Source organism: Anabrus simplex, chromosome 11, assembly GCF_040414725.1.
Source record: "Anabrus simplex isolate iqAnaSimp1 chromosome 11, ASM4041472v1, whole genome shotgun sequence".
Taxonomy (NCBI): Eukaryota; Metazoa; Arthropoda; class Insecta; order Orthoptera; family Tettigoniidae; genus Anabrus; species Anabrus simplex.
In genome coordinates, this window is record NC_090275.1 from 95019223 (window position 1) to 95042545 (window position 23323).

The window sequence follows — 23323 nt, forward strand, 5'->3', positions numbered from 1 at the left end:
CTGATCTGCATTTAGAGCAGTCGCCCCGGTGGCAGATTCCGTACCTGTTTTTTCCTAGCCTTTTCTTAAATGATATCAAAGAAATTGGAAATTTACAGAACATCTCCCTTGGTAAGTTATTCCAATCACTAACCAGAGACTTAGCATATATGCCCTCTCCTTTACATTCTTACTACAACCCCTAAATACTCTCATAAACATGTGCAGAGATCTATACCCTTTATTTACAATCCCATTTACGTGCTTATCCCAGTGAAGATCTTTCCTTACATTAACACCTAGGTAAGTACATTGATTCCCGTAAGGAACTTTCACCCCATCAACACAGTAATTAAAACTGAGAGGACTTTTCCTATTTGTGAAACTCACAACCTGACACTTTTAACCCCATTTATCATCATACCATTGCCTGATGTCCATCTCACAACATTATTGAGGTCATTTTCAGTTGCTCACATACTTGTAACTTATTTATTACTCTATATGAATAACATCATTCGCAGAAAGCCTTATCTCTGATTCCACTTCTTTACTCATATCATTTATATATATAAGAAAACATGTTAGCTATGTTAATGATAAAAATGGTAAAGTAGGCGCTAACAGATCCACTGTCGGCTGATCCATCCAGGAGTAAACTAACACATCTTGCAACTCAGAAATTTAGTCACTTGTTATCACCTTAGCTATTTGTCTAATAAATTCTGTGTAACTAGCCTAGTTCCAATGCCATACTCCTCTCTTAGCCCTGCTCTCAATTTCTCACTAAATTCTATGGAAATGAAAATCTGTGAATGGCTTGTTATTCTTTGATTTTCTGTCCCCTTCTTGTCCTTGGCCCTATCAGGTTCATTACCAGCAGTCATTGGTCACTGCCCAAGGCCTCCAATGCTATTACCTTAATCTCCGTAATGCCCCTCAGAGCAAGTAGTCCACCTCAATCAATCAATCAATCAATCAATCAATCAATCAATCAATCAATCAATCAGTCAGTCACTACTGATCTGCATTTAGGGCAGTCGCCCAGGTGGCAGATTCCCTATCTGTTGTTTTCCTAGCCTTTTCTTAAATGATCGCAAAGAAATTGGAAAATTATTGAACATCTGCCTTGCTTAGTTATTCTAGTCCCTAACTCCCCTTCCTATAAACAAATATTTGCCCTAATTTGTCCTCTTGAATTCCAACTTTTATCTTCATATTTTTTGTGATCTTTCCTACTTTTAAAGACACCACTCAAATTTATTCGTCTACTGATGTCCTCCCACGCCATCTCTCCACTGACAGCTCGGAACATATCACTTAACCAGTCTCTGCTGTACCAGTTTATTTTGTGGCTTTCTTTGTTCTTAAACTAAGAGTTTCCAACCAACAACCCATTCCATTTGCAAAAATCCAGCGACTTCTCATCTTCCTGATTTTGACTCCCCCAACCTTCCATTCTCAGCACATTTTTGTATCCTCGCCTTTCTTTGCCAACTTCCATTCAAATGTTCCATTACTATCATGTTCTTTCCTTCCAGCTGCTTCTGCATTTCTTCTTCATAGCTTCGTTCTTTTTTTTTTGACAATTTGTTTCACATCGCACTGACACACCGTCTTATGGCGACTATGGGATAGAAAAGGCCTAGGACCGGGAAGGAAGCGGCCATGGCCTTAAGGTACAGCCCCAGCATTTGCCTGGTGTGAAAATAGGAAACCATGTAAAACCATCTTCAGGGCTGCCGACAGTTGGATTCGAACCCACTATCTCCCGGATGCAAGCTCACAGCTGCGCGCCCCTAACCGCACGGCCTACTCACCCAGTAGTCTCCTTCTTGTAATAGCCTATACAGTCTGCTAGTGCTATTTTAATTTTTATTATTCTGTCACATATACCATTGTATTTCCTCCTGTAAATCATTTCCCACCACTATTCCCTCTTCATTTGTCCTTCCTTCCTTCCTCATTTCCAATCCAGTCCCTTTCCATCTTGTTTCTGCCAGTGTAAGCAAATACATTTTCCTTCTTTCCATCACATCTCTTCTACCTTCCAAGTCAGTGTTTCTATATTTAGTGTTCCAGTCCTCAGTCTTGAAACACATTTTTAATTTCGTCTACAGAGCGAGTTGGTCGTGCGGTTAGGATTGTGAAGATATGTGAGCTTGCATTCAGCAGCCCTGAAGATGGTTTTCCGTGGTTTCTCATTTTCACACCAGGCACCCCTATCTTAATTAGACCACCACTGCTACCTTCCCAATCCTAGCCCTTTACCATCCTCCAGTCACCAAAAACCTTTATGTGCTAGTGTGACGTGAAACCACTAGCAAACCTTTTTTTTGTCTAATCTAGGTTTAATTTAACAAATTGTCAGTAATTATTGTTCCATATTATCGATACAATATGTTGTATGTCTTTGCACATTTAATGTTTTTACCTAAAGATAGACATCTGTAGCTGATGATATTTATAATAAAATGAAACATTTACTGCTACTAATTTGTGAACTTTCTTAAGGCACACAACATATTGTATCGATAAGGCAGAACAATAATTACCGTCAACTTGTTAAAATATGCTGCACATTGATACGGATTGATATGGATCATGGGTTTTACATCTTTTATCATTCCCTGAGTTAACTTTACCCTCCAAGGAGTTGTCATTTGTTGGTCCGCCCTACTCTGTTTACACAGCAGTAGGTGTATTTTGTACCTACTGCCAGGTGTTAAACAAGGTTGCTCCCCTAGAGTACAGACGCTGCTAGGTAAAGATCGTTCTTCCGCTTTGTCTGCCGCTGGGGCGGTAAGTCCTCTTCTGCCGTCCATCTAAACCGTTGACCATCTTGTCCTGTATGTGGTACTACCAGGCAGACCAGCTGGACCAAGGTTTTATAGAGAGGTGTTACTCTTTTACCACTCACTCTTTGTCTTGGCTTGTGGCAGGCAGAGCCTGGCTACCGAAACATTGGGCCAAGGTTTGCAAGCTTACTGTAATTACTATGCTTCTTAAAAATCTGAACCTTATTTCATGAATTGTAATGTATGTACAGATGTATATATGTTTGTTAAGGTTGATGAAGTAGTCTGTGTTCTTGTTGAGCTATAAAAATTTGTATGTTGCTGAATTTAATTTGGTAAAAGATGTAACCCCACCACCACCACCACCACCACCACCACCACCACCACCACCACCACCATTCTGATAAAGAGAACTACATTTCATCAGTTCGTGTTATCTTTCTTTGTTGCAGATAAACATAGCAGTCTGGTTGAATTGAATCTCTTCTACTGACACAATGGGAAACGGATCTTCAGTTAGTAACTATCTTTTCTTTGCTGTGGTAAATAGTATTCTACAGGGACATTGTTTCATCTATGGCGGGAATTGTCGGTCTCCCGCCAAGCACTTTGCGATAATGCAGCCAGCACTCGACCAGCACGGATTCATAGAGTGTTTTCGAACAAGATTTCTGGTACTTAAGAAGGTATTATGTGTATACAAATGCTCACATAATGAAGATGGCATTGGAACAACACACTGAGCACCGAATACAGTACGTGAACACTTGACTAAACTGAACCTTATGCTGATAAAGCTCTCAGCAGATTGCGAAGGACAAGAACTTGTGGCGCCAAGAAGCGCGTTATGGCAAAGTGCTTGGCAGGAGACGCTGGCCCTGTCAGACTCTTACCTGGAGGCCCCGGGTTTGATTCCTGGCCAGGTCAGGGATTTTTACCTCAATCAGAGGGCTGGTTCGAGGTTCACTCAGCCTGTGTGATTACAATTGAAGAGTTATCTGACTGTGAAATGGCGGCCCTGGTCTAAAAAGCCAAGAATAATGGCAGAGAGGATTCTTCATGCTGACCACATGGCACCTCATAATCTGCAGGCCTTTAGGCTGAGCAGCATTTGCTTGGTAGGCCATAGCCCTTCAGGACTGTTGCACCACGGGACTGTTTTTTTTTGGGGGGGGGGGTGACTTGGTGGGAGACAAGATCGCTGCGCTGGCGACCAGCTGAGTGACAGTCCCCGTCATAGATGAAAAAGTGTCCTTGTATAGAGAAGTTATGCCTGAAAAAAAAAATGGGTTAGCCCCCAGAATTAATTTTTTCAAGATAACTGCTGCTGTCTCTCGTCTGTGATGAGAACAAGCAGTTTTTAATTGAACTAAGCCCTCGTTTATTTTATATTCAGCAAGTAGAAAATATTGTGTTTCTCAAAATGCTTTTTCTGTAATATTAACAATGGGCTAACCATCCACTGTATCACGCTTGTTCTCGACAGTGGAAAGTAGTGCAGTAAAAAAAGAAGAAGAAGAAGGAAAGGTCAACCTGGAGTCAGATACTCTAAATGGACCAAGCAGGTGGTCGCGCAGTTTAAGTTGCGTAGCTATCAGCTTGCATTTGGGAGATAGTGGGTTCAGATCCCACTGTCGGTAGCCCAGAAGATGGTTTTCCATAATTTCCCATATTTACACCAGGCTGTACCTTAATTAAGCTTACGGCTGCTTCCTTCCCACTCCTAGCCCTTTCCTATCCCATCGTCGCCAAAAAACCTATCTGTGTTGGTGCGACGTAAAGCAAAGTGTAAAGAGAGAAATTTCAAATGGCAAATATATTAATAAATAGCCTAATTCTTATAAATTTTGAGAATAACAGTACTTACACTTATACATAATACAGAATAAAATGTAATCATGAAAATATAAATTACTAATTTTAAGAAACTAATAACAATAATTAATAACCACATCAGCTGTGTTGTGTTTGAATTGTGTTAATGCTGGTGTGTGTAGGGTACAAACCTATAAATTTGACCATATTGATGTCTTTATAGTTCCGTATTGACTACTTATAGTGATAAACTTGCTGCACTGAATAAACAGGGGATAAAGAATTCGCCTTGTCAGTACCACTGCCTTCGTGATGTACAAGCCGTACTGTAGCGAGCGCAGGAAAGCAATCAGATGATCGTTAGGGGGAAGTTTAGCACGTGAGTTAGTCTAGTTACATGTGAATTCTTCGCTGTTTTTTTGAAATTTTTTACGTTGGACACATGTTTACTCAGATATACATCAGACTGAGTCGTCATCGACTACATTATTAAGTGAAAAGTTCTCAATTAGTGAAGAAAACCTAGTGTGAGCGTGTATTCATGTGAGGCTATAGGTTAAGAATATCTCTCTGCAGTGTTTTAATTTTGTAGTTTATTTGTGTAATATTATATCCATAGTGTAAAATGAATTGAGTTTGTGCATTCAGCGTTTATTATCAACCATGATGTGCATATAATTGAATTAAGGTTATCACTGAGAGAAATCACCATGCTAAGAGTTGCTGTGTGCCTGGCTGCAAAGCCAATTATAAACGAGGAGAATACACTCCAGTATTTGTGTTTCTTTCTAATGAAGAAAGAGTTAGTAATGGAAGAAGGCTATTCCTAGGTAGAAATTAAGAGTTAATCCCCGCACAGTTGTGTGTAGCCTACAACCACTTTCCTGAAGACTAAATCCTGAGGGAAATAAGAGTATCTCGTCCAGATGGTGAGTTACAATTTCTTATTACGTCAAAAACGTGGGTAACATTAGATATATTTTTATGTAACCAGACTTACGGCTTATTGGAATTTGGTGTATTTGAAAATTCAAGTCCAATTTGTGCATTTTACTATTTTAGATAGAAATGTATTGTGAAATAAGAGTGCTGAGATATTTCATAGCAAATTTCATATCATAGGCAATGGAACAGGGTTATTCCATGAAAATTGAATACAATATGAAAATAATTGTATAATTATTATTTGCTGTTTAAAAAAGATATACATTTTTTAAACAATAACTGAATTTCATGACAATGACAGTAAATGTTTATTATTGTTGGATGTTAGGTTACTCGTAATCTTTCTTGTAGGTACTGAATTGGTGGTAAAGGAATAATTTACATTTGTAGTATATTGTATTGGTAATTGGTTGCTTGTTTTCTATCAGTATGTATGATGTGAGTGTTCCAGTTGACTAGTAAATGGATAGAAATCGCAAGAATATGTCTCAAAATGTTAGCCTATGCTCACGGAAACGAACTGATATACGCGAGAAATAGAACGTTCCGGGGAACGATATGCATTGTATGTCAGATCTAACAGATATTTATGAATAGTTTTTGGTTTTATAAAGTGTTAACAGTTTCTTAAGTAATTTAAACGAGTGTGTTATCCAAGCGGAGCGGATGCGTATTGCTTCCAAGTCCCACCCAAAGCGTGACGTCATCAGAGCTACAGTACGGCTTGTATATCACGAAGGCAGTGTCAGTACTATAAATACAAACTATATACTATAAATACCAACTGATGAGCCCAACTTAGCACACTGGGGTGAAACGCTGGCAACCAGGAATGAGTTAGCTGGGAAATTTGTGATGTCCAATAACGGACCAATTATATTGGTATTGTCAGTACTAATCAAAAAAACAATTTAATATATGTTAATTAGTTGTACATGTAAATTGCTGTGGAAATAGAAGAGGGAAATGTTGACATTTTTTAAAGGATAAATGAAAAAATTAAGACATATTTTAGTGTTAGTTGTGAACAGAAATACTTTTTATATGTAAGTTGTTACGAAGGAAGCCGCACCTTTTAGTGTCGACTCAGTGTAACTTCAAAGCTTCTCAGCCTGTTGTTTGAACACTTAATATAAAGCTATAACTTTTTTTTTTTTTTTTTTTGCTAGTTGCTTTACGTCGTACCGACACAGATAGGTCTTATGGCGACGATGGGACAGTGAAGGGCTAGGAGTGGGAAGGAAGCAGCCGTGGCCTTAATTAAGGTACAGCTCCAGCATTTGCCTGATGTGAAAATGGGAAACCACGTAAAACCATTTTCAGGGCTGCCGACAGTGGGGTTCGAACCTATTATCTCCCGAATACTGGATACTGGCCGCACTTAAGCGACTGCAGCTATCGAGCTCGGTATATAACATATTTATAAAAGGACGTGCTGTTAAACAAAGAATGCAGGTTGCCCATGGGTGTCAATTGAAAAGACCTGCACCACGTCTCAGGGTGCCTTGTTTTTATAACCAGGCAAACTCTCTGGGCCAAGTTATTTTAAAGGAAGAAGCACTTTTACAGATTAAATTTTACTGATACCCCTTAGTCCTGTTTCATGATGCAAGGTCGGGAATGAGATGAGTTGATATTTTACACCATGTTTTTACGGCCAAATGCCCCTCCTGATGCCAACCTCAGTTCAGAAGATAATGAATGATGGTGAATGAAACTGGGTGATGAAGTGGAAGGAATCGGCTGTGGCCTATGGATAGGAACTGTCCTGGCATTTGCCTGCAAGTGAAAATGGAAAACAACAGAAAACCATTCTCAGGACCGCCGACGGTGGGGTTCGAACCCACTCGCCTCCCGAATGTGGATTTTGGCTCCGTAGCCATAGCCTGTTAACATGCTTGGCTGTTCCGCTTGGTGATACTGAAATATAATATAAAATTGGTGATTCCAGAACTGGTTTTGTCAAAATCATGAACATTTGAGGAAGAAGAAACATACCCGAGGAGGTGGTGACGTTTCTGCATTAGGTTCATCATTTCCTCTTTGACACTTTCTTGTAGTTCACTATCGTACCCTATATATTCTCCATCTTTCTTATCAAAATATAGCTCTCCAGAATCACTATCTATGAGGAAACATTCAATTTCTTCGTCAATGAGATTAATGTATATCTCAAGATTCCATGATGGCTACTCAATAGTGGGAAAGATGTTTTACTCCAACGAAGCCGAAATAACAGCAGATCATTTTCAAAACACGCAAAAAACACACACTTGCCATACAGAACTTTTTTGAACATTTCCATGGAAATTCAAACCCCTCAGTTTTTGAAGACACCAAGGTGCGGGAACTTTGTCCCGCAGGAGTTGTTTTACGTGGCAGTAAATCTACCGACATGAGGGTGACATATTTGAGCACCTTTAAATACCACCGGACTGAGCCAGGATCGAACCTGCCAGGTTGGGGTCAGAAGGCCAGTGCCTGAACTGTCTGAATTCTTAGATCTCTGGCAGTTCCAGGAATCAAACCGGGTCTTCCGAGTACTACAAATAATAGTGTCAAACATTATATTATAGAGGTGGACGTGTCCCTTGCTAAATTATTGCAGTCTCTAATTCCTCTGAGTCTTAAGTTGATAATGGACTATAACAGGAGAAGAAACAGAGATATGGTGATAACATTTGTAGATTTCAAGAAAGCTTATGATTGCATCCATAGAGAATCTCTGTTTAAAATTTTAAGACACCTTGGACTACACCCCAAATTATTAAACATGATAAAATTGACTCTCACCAATACCAAGTCAAAAGTGAAGTTTAGGGGTGAAACATCAGAGACATTTGAAATTAAAACTGGACTACGGCAGGGAGATGGGCTCTCACCACTATTATTTAACTGTGCTCTAGAAATGGTAATGAGGGAATGGTTTAGAAAATGTCCCCCCAAAATAAAGATTGGCCGAAAAATCAAAACAAATTGCCTGGGTTTTGCTGACGATTTAGCATTACTAGCAGTGGACATAAAAGAAGCAAAAACCCAGATATCAGAACTTCAAAACATTGCAAATAAAATTGGCCTCAAAATATCATTTGAAAAAACAGAAATTATGCCCCAAAAACCAACACAGCTAAAAGAAGTCACCATAAATGGTAATAAAATCAAAATAGTAACTCAGTTTAAATATCTTGGAGAAGTAATAACACATAACTTAAATGAAAAAATCTCAATCCAAGTAAGAACAAATAGATTAGCTAAAGCACAAAAATTAACATGGGATATCTACAAAAAGAAATGTCTATCAATAAATACAAAAATAAAACACTACAACACAGTTATAAAACCGGAAGCTACATATGCAGCAGAAACACTCTTTTACCTGAATAAACAATCAAAGACTGACAGACTTCAGAAAATTGAAAGGAGGATTGGAAGAACCTGTATCAACAAAAAATATCAGAAAGATGGACAGTGGCGGTTAATACCTAACAAAGTCGTGTACAAAGAGCTAGAACCCATTACAGATACTATGCGTAAGAGGAGACTGGGATTCTTTGGACATATCATGAGGATGCAGGACTCGAGACTTCTGAAACAACTAGTACAACACAATCTCGTCTCAAAAAATACCACAACAGGATGTAAATGGATCAGAGAAGTAAGAGAGGATCTGAAGGAAATAGGCCTTACAACAGAAGACACCAAAAATAAGATAAAATTGAATACAAAACTCAAGAATACAAACCTCCGCTTTACCCTTACACAAAACAAACCAACAACACGCACATTTTCAACTGAGGAAAGGACACGAAGATCGGAGCGTCTGAAGAAGTACTGGGAGGACCGCAAAGCCCGAACAATCCCTTCAAAGAGACCTGAACGACGGACTGACTAAAGTGATCCTATGTGGTCATAAAAGAAGAAGAAGAAGAAGAAACAAATATTTAGGGGCTGCCTGGCCGAGGTGGTAAAGACGTGCTTGGTTCACCCGGAAGGACGTGGGTTTGATTCCCAGTCAGGAAGTTAAAACATTTAAGAAACAAGATTTCCACTTCCAGAGGTTGTATGGGTGGGAACAATCACAGGAGGGTACTTGGAATGAGGAGATAAAGGCTAAGTTAGGAATGAACTTGAAGGATGAAGCTATACGCATAAACCGGCTTTGGTGGTGGGGTCGTGTGAGGCGAATGGAGGAGGATAGGTTTTACCTAGGAGAATAATGGACTCATTGATGCAGGGTAAGAGAAGTAGAGGGAGACCAAGACGACTATGGTTAGACTCAGTTTCTAACGATATAAAGATAAGAGGTATAGAACTAAATGAGACCACAGCACTTGTTGCAAATCGAGGATTGTGGCGACGTTTAGTAAATTCCCAGAGGCTTGCAGACTGAACGCTGAAAGGCATAACGGTCTATAATGGTGATGTATGTATGTTTAATAAAAGAATATTTGGCTAGTCTCTGGGATTGTATAACATTGAACACTTTTCCATGACTGGCAATATGAGCTGAATGTGCAGGGTTGCTACTCAGGGAAGTACAACCAAATAGGTTACTAAGATAATAGGAAAAAGCAGGCATGAAAACTATGTCTCACACTGGTGGCTCGAAGTGCACACCAAAAACTGGGCATCAGCAGCTGTGAAGTAACATAATGTCGAGTGTGAATAATATTTAATTATTTTAAAGGAAAATGGCTGGAAGAGGCAGTACTTGCACTGTATATGGCTGTAATAATAAGACAGCAAAGTGCATCAGAGTCTTTCTACAGATTTCCAAAAAATAAAGAAATATGAATGTAGAAGTGTTCTAATGTGAAATTCTGAATGAGTGAATATGTTAGTATAGGTTGTATGTGGGACAGTTCTTATTTCTTGGCCCATAAATACGTTGCAGCATTAGTAAATAACACAAATGATTCCTATACATATGAACAGAAATAGGATCATGCCAAATTACAGAAAGTAACACATGTGATTTCAAATTAATGTGCATGTGGATCTGTGTAATACAGCATTTGTATAATTGTGGTGTTTGCATGATTGTCGCTGCACATGCCTAATCTCTATTTACAAGTAAATAGAATGTATGCCTAAGTGAATTTATTATAAAATGGGTGCATATTGTCAATTATTACAGTATTTTTTTTTATTTCTAAACTTTAATTTGCAGAAAATAACTAAAAGGTGTATCATGATGATACAGATGACAGCAGATGGATCAATTTGAGATAAGAAACCATATTCCAGAAAAAATTGAGTCAAAAGTTAAGCAAAATTCTACTCATTTAAGTCTGTTTACCTGCACAAGTTTCACAAGCTGCTCCATTTACAACAAATTATCAAAATAGCCCCCCCTGCGTCAATGCAGGCATGGCATCGTCTCACAAAGTTCTGTCGTACACGTTCAAATATCCCCGGTGGATATGGCGTTGGTCTACTAATCCCAAGTTGATGGGTTCAAACCCAGCTGAGGTCGGTGGCTTTTAAGGGTGTTTAAAGGTGACCAACCCTATGTCGTTAGCTTCCGGCACGTTAAAGAACTACTGTGGGATGAAATTCCAACACCCCGGTGTCTGTTAAGAATGGAAGGACATTAAACAACTTGGATTATTAATAATGTTTGACTCGAACGTTTCCGGACTACGGTTCCTTATCTCAAATTGATCCATTTGCCATCCTCCATGATCCCTGAAAGTCTGTAACATCCTCACAGATACACCCTGAATGAACAGTGGGCTAACTTATTTTTGAATGTATATAGTTGTCACTTTTGATGCCTTATCTGAAAATTGCAGACATGATCACATGTAAGTCTAAGAGAATTTGGTCTAGCTGTAGGCCTGAAACAGTTGTCTCTTTTCATGCCTTACTTTGTGATTAATAGAACCCCAGATCAAACATTTTGTACTTGAAAACCTGTTCAATAATTCCTTTAAAACGTAAAGACAGTATGTTTTCATGTACAAGAGAAATTTTGAGATCCCAGGTTCAGTTACTATCTCATAACAGCCAAGAGGAGCAGATGGCAGCTGTAAAGTAGTTATAACTACCAGCCGCTAGATAGCATTAGTGGTGCTGTCTCATCAGAAAGCTACACAGTCAATTTAAGATATTACTAAAATTTATTAGGATCAACCTATTCAATACAATAGAATTTACAAAATTAGGACTTACATCCTATTAAATTAAAATTTGAAGGGACATGTTTTGCCCTTTAAAAGGGCATCATCAGCCTTTTTACACTCATACTTAAAGATAAAAATCAGGATCCTGATTGTCATGGTAAAAAATATAAAATGAGAATATAAGATTAGAGTGAAATTATACAATGTGAGAAATTGTTATGAGTTCTTAATTAATAATTTACAATTAAAACTTCATTTAAAATGTTTGTGAAGAAAAAATATTTGAAGTTGGTATGATATTACACTCGTGATTTAAAAAATGATTTTATAAATTAGACAAACTAGGCCTTAACCACATAATAACAAGAAGGTCTATGGCTAAAGTTGCCGTATCAAAGTTCGAGTGAAATTCGGCTGGAAGCAACTTGATTTACATGTTGAAGAGAAAGTTAATGGAACTTAGTAGCCGCTTGAGATGACATTGAAATTTTCTTGTTGAAAAGTCGTGGTGTTTAACTGTAGTATGGCGTTATGTAGATTATAAAGTTGGATCCAACTAATCCATTAGTCTCGTTATTTACGTAGTGGGTTTGCGGTCTCCGTAATCTTGTTGAAGGAGTTATAAAGAGTTCATAGTTGAATGTTGCCGTATAGATCTTTGTTAACTTGTATACTGATAGTTAAATGGGAACATTCTTACTTGTTGTTGGCTGTAGTTTTGAATATAGACTAACTATTGAAGAATATATGGTGAAGAATATTTGATCTTACTCGTTCCAAGATTATACAGACAACCAGTTCACACTGCAAAAATCGAAAATATTCTTCACCATATATTCTTCAATAGTTAGTCTATATTCAAAACTACAGCCAACAACAAGTAAGAATGTTCCCATTTAACTATCAGTATACAAGTTAACAAAGATCTATACGGCAACATTCAACTATGAACTCTTTATAACTCCTTCAACAAGATTACGGAGACCGCAAACCCACTACGTAAATAACGAGACTAATGGATTAGTTGGATCCAACTTTATAATCTACATAGCGCCATACTACAGTTAAACACCACGACTTTTCAACAAGAAAATTTCAATGTCATCTCAAGCGGCTACTAAGTTCCATTAACTTTCTCTTCAACATGTAAATCAAGTTGCTTCCAGCCGAATTTCACTCGAACTTTGATACGGCAACTTTAGCCATAGACCTTCTTGTTATTATGTGGTTAAGGCCCAGTTTGTCTAATTTATAAAATCATTTTTTAAATCACGAGTGTAATATCATACCAACTTCAAATATTTTTTCTTCACAAACATTTTAAATGAAGTTTTAATTGTAAATTATTATTTAAGAACTCATAACAATTTCTCACATTGTATAATTTCACTCTCATCTTATATTCTCATTTTATATTTTTTACCATGACAATCAGGATCCTGATTTTTATCTTTAAGTATGAGTGTAAAAAGGCTGATGATGCCCTTTTAAAGGGCGAAACATGTCCCTTCAAATTTTAATTTAATAGGATGTAAGTCCTAATTTTGTAAATTCTATTGTATTGAATAGGTTGATCCTAATAAATTTTAGTAATATCTTAAATTGACGTACATTTCAATACGGACAAATATGAAATTTGTAACATGTAAAGCTACGCAGTTTGAGAGAGTTTCTGCTATTATCTTTGTTACCTATTTGGTACAACAATGTACAGTTTCTGGGCTCCAACAGTCAGAGAATAAATAACATTGCTGCAAGGCCCTAAACAAGATGTCATAGCCATGGGTTAAGTTAGTTTTTTAGAGTTGATAAATTTTTATTTTGGTTTTCAAGGTACCATCAGCTTTGGATGACTTCAAGAACATCAAGACTGCCTTTGATAAACTGGAGTACTCTCACCTTTGCAGAATTAAGTCTGGGTTTCAACTCTTTGATCAGATTGGTACACTCATCAACCAAGTTGAAACACTTCAATTTAAATGCAGGCAGGTGAGGTTTATTTCTTATTAAGTTTCTCTTCCCCAGCAATGTTCTTTTCTAATGACAGGAATGTTGGTCTGTCAGTTAAGGGTCAAAATTATAGGATGATTGGTTTCTCTTAACATATTGCGGACCGGGTGATCATCACACTGCTCAACCCCTGTGCCGGGCCATTTTCTGTGTAACGTATTGCTACACCGCATGCACATCAACAAATGAGTCAAGCTTCACTAACCTTGTACTGATTATGGTGGAATTTACAGGAGACCTTTGGTAAGAGTCGTTATAACTTTTCCTGGTGTGGTATCTGCTCAAATCTATTTCTACTCATTGTATATGGTGGTTTCAATGAGTAGATCAGTTGACCAGTAGTCTTCCCAATATGACGTTTTTTGCCTGCCTCATCAATATAAACAAAGCAAAAATTTATTGTATCATATCATTACATCAGTCCACTTCAAGCTTTTAGGGGATATTTTGTGTACTGAAGCAGTTTGCTGGTGATACAATTTCGTCTGCTTGGCAACAAGTTCAGAGAAATCATCACAAGAAATAAGCCCTACTACGCAATATTTTGAGGTTAATTAAGTCTTACCGTTATGCCAAGAACTCCTGGGAAATCCTCTAAAGTCGGTGAACTATTATTTTCTACCCATTCATCAGAATAAATAAACATATACTTCCATTTGCACTCACAGTATCACTTTCAGTCTTATTCTCGACCACCTCTGCATCACGTTGTGTGGGAGAGCATACATCATGATCAACCGAAACACTTTTGATAGAATAGCTTTCAACATCGAACTCCCAATAGTCACTATTAGTGGAGCAATCCAGTTACTTATTCGCATATTATTCATTAAAAAGTTCGTCTGCATCTAAGCTCGTGTTCAGTCTGGAAAGCGCCATCTTACCCACCACATGGCTCCTTGAATGATGTAAACTTGAGGTGGAAAACTTAGCAAATGAATCATAGAACAGAAGAAGAACGTAACGCAAAGCTATCATGGAATAACACAAAAGCTTCAACGCCGAGATTCTAGTAACCTTGACCGTCAGCTAGTTTCAGAAGTTTCGACAGATGTCACCGATCATACGAGTCTCGTGAGGACGTGTTAACTCTGGCAACAAGGGGGGCAGAGGGGAAATGCCCAGGGACCCGGGCCCAAAAAATCAATTCAAAATTAAAATTTAAATAAATATAATACCAATAAGATTACAAACTTTTGTTGTTTAAAAAGTGAAAAGAGTGGAAGGTTACTCCATAAATATCCCACAATCCTCACTTTGAAGGTTACACCAAAAATACACCAACTTTACAGCAACATTACACCAATTTTGTAACACATTTTTTGGGGTAAATACGAAAGAATATGCACCACAATGCTCGTTTTGAATGATACACCAAATTTGCACCAAGATTATATCAATTTTGTACTATATTTTTTGCAGTAAATGTGAAAGAATACCTATCTACTAATTTTGCAACAAAGTGGCACAAAGGTTACTCCACAAATGTACCACAATGTTTCCATCAAACGATACATCTAAAAATAACCAACTTTACGCCAAGATTACACCAATTTCGAACCATTATATTTGTGGGTTAAATATGAAGAAAATTGCACAAATTTTGCATTAAAATGACACCAAGGTGATTCCACAAATGCATCCAAATCCTTGGTGTAACTTTGGAGCATTTTTGAAGCAAATTTGGTTCAGTAGTAGTGTTGTCAAATAAAGAAGGTTGAAAGAAAAACTTTGGTGTATTTGTGGCACAAACTTGGAGCAGAAATTGTCTGATTAATGTATTTCACCGGGCGAGTCGGCCGTGCGGTTAGGAGCGCGGCTGTGTGCTTGCATCCGGGAGATAGTGGGTTCGAATCCCAGTGTCGGCAGCCCTGAAAATGGTTTTCCGTGGTTTCCCATTTTCACACCAGGCAAATGCTGGGGCTGTACCTTAATTAAGGCCATGGCCGCTTCTTTCCAACTCCTAGCCCTTCTCTATCCCATCGTCGCCATATGACCTATCTGTGTTGGCGCGACGAAAAGCAACTAGCAAAAAAAAAAATTAATGTATTTCACTTTTGGTTTAACTATGGTGTAAAATGTCACTTCTCTTGCACCAACTTTGTTGGTGTAAATTAATGTGCAAAAAAATATGTGGTGTAATTATGGTGCAGTTTTTGCACATTTTTCATTGTTGTTAAATTGATGCATCCTTCATCGCTTTTGCACCAAATAAGCACCACAAACACACCACATTTGCACCGGTAAGAATTTTGCACTAATTTTACACCATTATTACACCAATTTTTTGTGCAAATTCTGTCGCTAGGGGCTGTCAGTCAGGTAAGTCTTGGATATAAAATAACCTGCAAGTTCGCAGTTCTGGTCTAAATTAAGTGAGGGGAAGGGGTGTACCCGAATCTTGTCACGGGGCCTGGATAAACCATCAGAGTTGTCCCCTAGATTGTCTACATCATGTTGACAACGATGCTGGGAAACGTTGAATACCAGTTGCCTCACGATGTGGGTACGTTAACATTCACAGGCTTATCAAGAACACAGCTTACACCCGAGTACAGGACGTACATTTACACAGTTTGCGCTCTCTCAGTTCTCACTGTTAATTCACACTAATTCACTCAGTCTTTGTTAAATATCTGTAAGTAAAGTTCATACTTCTGACACGAATAAAGAAGATTGCTATACAGCTACTTCATTGCCGCTGTCACAGTTCCCAGCCTGCACATGTCAGTCTCGCAGTTCAGGATGGTATCCGCTGTCCACACAGTTTGGTAGAATTCTGCTCACAGCACCGTGCAAGTTTCCAGTGTCCTCTTCCATGCTGCACCAGAACACACAGCGTTTTTCTACAGCAGCCAGCACAAGAGGCACACAACAGGCATACAGAACGAGTCCTCAGCTCCAACATGCAGACACTCCAACAGACTGTCCGGCTCCATGGCTAAACGGTTAGCGTGCTGGCCTTTGGTCACAGGGGTCCTGGGTTCGATTCCCGGCAGGGTCGGGAATTTTAACCATCATTGGTTAATTTCGCCGGCATGGGGGCTGGGTGTATGTGTTGTCTTCATCATCATTTCATCCTCATCAGGATGCGCAGGTCACCTACGGGAGTCAAATAAAAGAAAGACCTGCACCTGGCGAGCCAAACATGTCCTCGGACACTCCCAGCACTAAAAGCCATACGTCATTTAATTTTCCAACAGACTGGTACACAGCTCGGGCTGTAACTCACTCGTACTGAATCCATGACTGTAGAATTCATTACTCTCCTTCGTTCACTGGCTGATGTCACACTGAACTGAACTCCTCACACTTGTTAGCCACCTTTATATAAGGGGACCGTCGCTTTGAGATACATCGGTCACAATTGCAGAATTTTCTGATGTTCCCACCCAATCAATACTATATATGTTGTAAAATGTATTTATTTACATTTAAATTGCAATACTAGTTTCGATCCATGGATCATCCTCAGTTGCTTACACTAACAATTAAAGTAGTACATTCACAATCATTAGAAACTATTTTCTTTGAGTTATTTTCATATTTCAGTCTTAAGATCTAATAAAACATCTGTTTCATTTCACTGGCATATCTGTATCTGGTGAATGAGGAACCATAAGACCATAGGGATAATATAATTGTGTTTCCTCAAAACACTCTTCTCAGACATTTTAAAAATGCACTCTTTAAATCTAGTAGCCAGTTATTTAATTTGTTCTTATTGTGCTTCATTAAAATCTCAGTAAAATAGGGCTTCATGAAGTTAGTTACATTAGTATATTTCTCTTTTATTTTGGCCGCGATAACTTAGTATTTTAAAAGTGGTTTATCAAATGATTTATTCAGGTAAATTTTTTTCCACCTGTTCAATACAGTAAGCTTTTTGCAATGCAGTTTTTACATTACATTATAAAGTTCGGTACTAGTTTCGACCCTACTCGGGGTTATCATCAGCCATAAATTATTCAATTACACAATTTAGTCAAAGTATCCTAAAATAATACATTTTAGTTAAAATAAGCAATATTACATTATCCAGCTTAAAAATTAATGGTGAAGAAATACAAAGATAATAAAACAAATGCACAAACTGGCTACATCTTGGAACCAAGTACTATGGTTCTAAAGGTGTATCTCTCATGTATAACTGTTATACACTATCAGCCACGCTTCACACACTGAATTATTCTCCTCACTTCAATATCAGCAAAGCCATTTTACTATTAGAACTCTAATGAAAAACTTTCAATACCAAAGTGACAAATTTTACTCCAATGACACAGATATGCCAACATTTTAAAATAGTGTGTAATTCAATAGCGCCAAAACATAGGCCATATTACCAATAGAATCTACCAGACAGACTCGCTTTTAGACTACTGCTTGTTGATGCTTGTTGTTTTAAGGGGCCTAACATCATTTTAGACTACTAGTACTTAGATTATAAATACACATTCTGAAGCATTTATTTGATGAACCTTCATCACGATTGTGCTCATTTTACTCAGCGTTATGCAAAAACAACACATTTAGAATCATAGTAGTTGGTTCCAAGATGTAGTCAATTTACAATAGTTTATATTTGTTTTATTATCTTTGTATTTCTTCACCATTAACTTTTAAGTTGGTTAATGTAACATTGCTTATTTTAACTAAAATGTATTGTTTTAGGATACTTCGACTAAATTGTGTAATTGAATAATTACGGCTGATGATGACCCTGAGTAGGGTCGATCTAGTACTGAACTTTATAATGTAATGTAAAAACTGCATTGCAAAAAGCTTACTGTATTGGATAGGTGGAATTTTTTTTACCTGAATAAATCATATGTAATCTCAGTTCAATATGGACCACCAGAATGGAATTTATAACCCTTAACAAGTGGTTTATCAGCTAGTCACACATGTTACATCAGTCACTCGAAGCCTGTGGAAACCTCCAGATATCGAAGGCTCTCAATCCGCAGGCTTTGTTGCTTCTGTACCCCTTGAGGCTTCTAGCATTGTAGCGGCCAGAGACTGTCATTGTAGCAGGGTCTGGCCAATGTCACTGCCTTCGTGATGTCCAGGCCGTATTGTAACTAGCGCGTGAAAGCAATCAGCTGATCGTTAGGGGGGAAGTTTAGCACATGAGTTATTAGAGCTAAACATAGTTTTTCACAGTTTTTTTGAAACTTTTAACGATGGCTGCATGTTCACTCAGACATATGTGAGAATGAGTCGTCATCGACTGCATTATTAAGTGGAAAGTCGTTAATTAGTGAAGAAAACTTAGTGTGAGCGTGTATTTATGTGAAGCTATAGGTTAAGAAGATCATTCTTCGGTGTTTTAATTTTGTAGTTTATTTGTGTAAAGTTATATTTATAGTGTAAAATTAATTGAGTTTCTGCATTCTGTGTTTTATTATTAACCACGAATTGTATATACTTGAATTAAGATGATCAGTGAGGGAAATCACCATGCCTTAGAGTTGCTGTGTGCCTGGCTGCAAAGCCAATTATAAACAAGGAGAGTACACTCCGGTATTTGTGTTTCCTTTTGATGAAGAACTAGTTTAGTTATGGAAGAAGGCTATTCCCAGGGAGAATTTAATAGTTAATCAAAACACAGTTGTGTGTATCAAGCACTTTCCTGAAAATCACATCCTGAGAGAAATAAGAGTGTCACATCCAGATGGTGAGGTAAATTTTTTTATTATGTCATAAACATGGGTCCCATTAGGTAGGTCCTGTATTTTTATGTAATCAGACCTATGGCTTATCTGAATTTGTATTTGAAAATGCAAGTCTTATTTATGAGTATCACCGAGCTCGATAGCTGCAGTCGCTTAAGTGCGGTCAGAATCCATTATTCGGGAGACAGTGGGTTCGAACCCCACTGTCGGCAGCCCTGAAGATGGTTTTCCGTGGTTCCCCATTTTCACGCCAGGCAAATGCTGGGGATGTACCTTAATTAAGGCCACGGCCACTTCCTTCCCATTTCTAGACCTTTCCTGTCCTATCGTCGCCGTAAGACCTATCTGTGTCGGCGCGACGAGAAGCAAATATCAACAAAAAAAAAAGTATCAAACAGCAGTGTGATTTATGTAAATTTTATCTCCTGACAGATTCAGATCTTATATATGAATTATCTCCAGAAGTAAGATATCTGAATTTCCTAAATCGAGGGGGCTTAAAGTATCCATCAGACATGTCAATAGAACTTAGAACTGAGGTGTACAAAGTATTTTGTGTGTTAGTGTCAGATACATATAAGATGGTATTTCTAAATTCAGACAATCCTAAGTGTGTCACAAAATCCTTGGCTTTGGAGTCAATGCAGTTGGCAGATTCCCTAGTCATTTGTGACTGCGGGAAGAAATTGGAAGACCTGGCCGGACAGTGTATATATATTTGGGTGAATATGTTTTTAAATAATTTTTCCAAAATTCACACCGACTTGTGTATTCAACAAAGTGCTTCAAAGAGAGCAGACCTACTCCTTACTGGTGTAACTTCCTGTAAGAGGTCCAGGAAAGCTGCAGTGTTCATGAAGTGGAAACAGTGAGGTACAGAAATAATTTATATTTGTAATAAATAGTATGGTAATTGGCTGCATGTTTTCTGTCAGTGTGTATGATGTGAATGTTCCAGTTGACCAGAAAATGGATAAAATCGCAAGAATATGTCTCAAAATGTTAGGCTGTACTCACGCAAACGAACGTATATACGCGAGAAATAGAACGTTACGGAGAAGAATATGCATTGTATGTCAGAATTAACAAATATTTGACGATAGGTTTTGGTTTTATAAGGTGTTAACAGTTCTTTAAGTAATTTAAACGAGTGTGTTATTCAAGCGGAGCGTATGCGTATCGCCTTCAAGTTCCCCCCAAAGCGTGACGTCATCAGAGGTACAGTACGGCCTGGACATTACGAAGGCAGTGCCAATGTGCACCTGTCCTGCCCCATCAGGCTGGTTGTTCAGCGGGTATCGAGGTTCTGGCATGATGACGTCACGCGGGGTAGGGCCATAATCCGAAGCTCTCCCACCAGCTTTGCTCCTCAGAATAGCGAACCTACCACAATACGTACCTGATGAAGTTCAGAACATTTGGGCAAACAGAAAGGCATATTGCAGCTTTAACAGTACCTTCATGTTCCTTGATTGCTTTTCAGTCTCTTTCAGTTACTTTGGCATCCAGTTCAGATCCTGACTTCCAGTTTATGAAGATTTTTAGTGCACTGTTGCTCAGAGAATCCAGACGCTGTGATGCCATTGTAGGAACAAACAGGAAAACAAAGTGCACGGAACACATGCTTGCTACTCCTCAGAACAAGCAATTGTATTCTGTCCAAAAATGGAGTGTGGTTCGATCTAGGAGCAACATTAATGATGGGAGAAACATGAAGACAGTTTGCTTGATGTCGCATCGACACGGATAGTTCTTATGGAGGCGATGAGATCGGAAAGGGCTGGGATTGGGAAGGAAGCAATCGTGGCCTTAATTAAGGTACAGCCCGAGCATTTGCCTGGTGTGAAAATGGAGACGATGGAAAACCGTCTTCACAGCTGATGACAGTGGAGTTCAAATGCAAGCGTGACCCAAACCACACAGCCACTTGCTTGGTGAAACACGAGAGGTGTCAGCAGAAGAAAGGGAAGTGGTACGAGAAGTCTATCTATCGTATGGCTTTTAGTGCCGGGAGTGTCTGAGGACATGTTCGGTTTGCCTGATGCAGGTCTTTCTATTTGACGCCAATAGGCAACCTGCGCGTGTGGATGTGGGATGATGATAATGAGGTAGGGAGAGGGTGAAACCCAGTACCGGTACATAGCCTACTCCTAGCACATAGCACCATCTGACAGACAAATTACCATCAACAGCATCATATTCCCTCGCTGCCTATGAACACTGCGAAGAGGTTTGGAATTTAATCCAGGAATTTGGCACGTAATCTAGTGATTAGAAATTGTATACCACCACCTCCCCTCCCTTGCTGGCCAGCATTCTGATGGTGAAAAATATTTTGACCAACAGGACTCGAACTGGCTAACCACAGCACCGGACCATATAGACTTCAATGCCTTAGCGACCGTGAACCTAATATTGTTTGGCTTATGATAGACAGTCACAGAGTTGTGGATAAAAATTTTGATGAAATCCACAGCATAGAACAAGGACAAGTCCAAAGCAACATCTGGAAAATATTACATTTCACTAGCATTCAAACAAGGTTGAAACATCTAGGGGTGCATATCCCTGCAAATTCCATGGTTCAGGGCAGACTGACCGTAGAACGTTGAAGTACTTGTTAAACGAGTTATTCTTGGATTGTCACTGTGTCGAACTCATAGTTCTGTACTGTCTGAAGTAGTAAGATGCTGTACATAAGAATGTGTGTAACCTCAAGAGGAGTATTGTCAAGGGTTTATTTGAGTGTGTTAGTTTCACAGGTATACATTATAATTGGCTAGTCTTATTCTGGTCTGGTCTTTGAAATCTGCACCAATCTCTCTTTACAGTTACTAAGTGAGCTTATTTTTGCATTATATTGGGTTGATTTTCTACATTATTTTGGTGTATAATCATCAACACAGCTTGCACAGGTTGTTTTCCTATTTAAAAAACTAATGACCCTGTTCTGATTGGAACAGAAAAGTTAACTGATGGGTGCTATATGCATTTTTGTTGTAGGAACAATAGCATGTGTAGGTTAAATGCAGCAGGACGTCCAGGAGGAAGAAGGCTGTCTTCCCCAACCACCTGCAGACTGGCTTGCCAGGCCACGGAATTCTTGGGCTTATATAGGAAACCCGGGGTCGCATGTACATAAAAATAGCACTGGCGAGAGCTGCGATGGCCGAGGAGGCTCAGCGAGCAGTCCCTCCTGAGGAAGGAGCCAGCCGTACGAGCACAGAGGGAAGCCACTATCCCGTGCCTGTCCCACCGTCCCCACCAGTCGGGAGAGACCCTCAGTGCTTTATTCATATACTCGTATACATACAGCCACAACTCCCAAGCATTAACATTAACAAATACAAACAATATGCGCCTATAAAACAAACACTAATTAAAGAGAACACTATGAATGAAAGAGAACCTTGGCAAAGAAAACCATAAGTGCTGATAGTCCCAAGACAAACAAGAATATGCAGATAAACAGAGGTCATTCAGAAGATCAGGGAGTACGGGTGATGTTCTGGCCATTGGCAGGGATAAGCTGTCACCGCGACTATGTGGCTACAGTGGCCTGGGCTCCGCAAGCGGTGCGGCCCCTGCCACGTGTTGACATGCCACGGTTGACTGCAGGTGCCCGGGTGGGCTATTGGAACTGGAACCCGGGCGGGAGGGGAAGGATATCATACCCTACCGCCAAGTCCAGTTGTAGTGCGTACTGCCAGCCGTTAGTCAGGGCCCAGTACAGCAAGGATGCACGTGTCACGAAGTACTCCCTCTAGCCATAGTCCATGTGGGGCCATGACGAACATTATGAATAAGCAACATTAGTAATTACTAGCTGTCATTCACAGGACAGTCACTTGGTATGTACATGATTACATTTTTGTCCTACCCTCATATTGTTCTCCAGATTCTGAGGCACTTAATTGCTTTCTGTAGCCCTTTGCATTTTCATGGGGTTTTTTAAGAATTTTTCTTTTATTGT

The 23323-nt window shown here is 38.9% G+C and overlaps 1 protein-coding gene across 3 annotated transcripts in view; it reads left to right on the plus strand.

The window, feature by feature from the left end:
- Positions 1-23323, plus strand: part of LOC136883440 (uncharacterized) — a 76833-nt gene that overhangs the window by 50010 nt on the left and 3500 nt on the right. For all 3 annotated transcript variants that reach the window (XM_068229696.1, XM_068229695.1, XM_068229697.1), the window contains exons 2-3: positions 3230-3292; positions 13496-13651. In XM_068229696.1, coding sequence (XP_068085797.1) covers positions 3275-3292; positions 13496-13651 — 174 coding nt within the window. In that variant the 5' untranslated portion in view covers positions 3230-3274. The remainder of the gene's footprint in view (positions 1-3229; positions 3293-13495; positions 13652-23323) is intronic.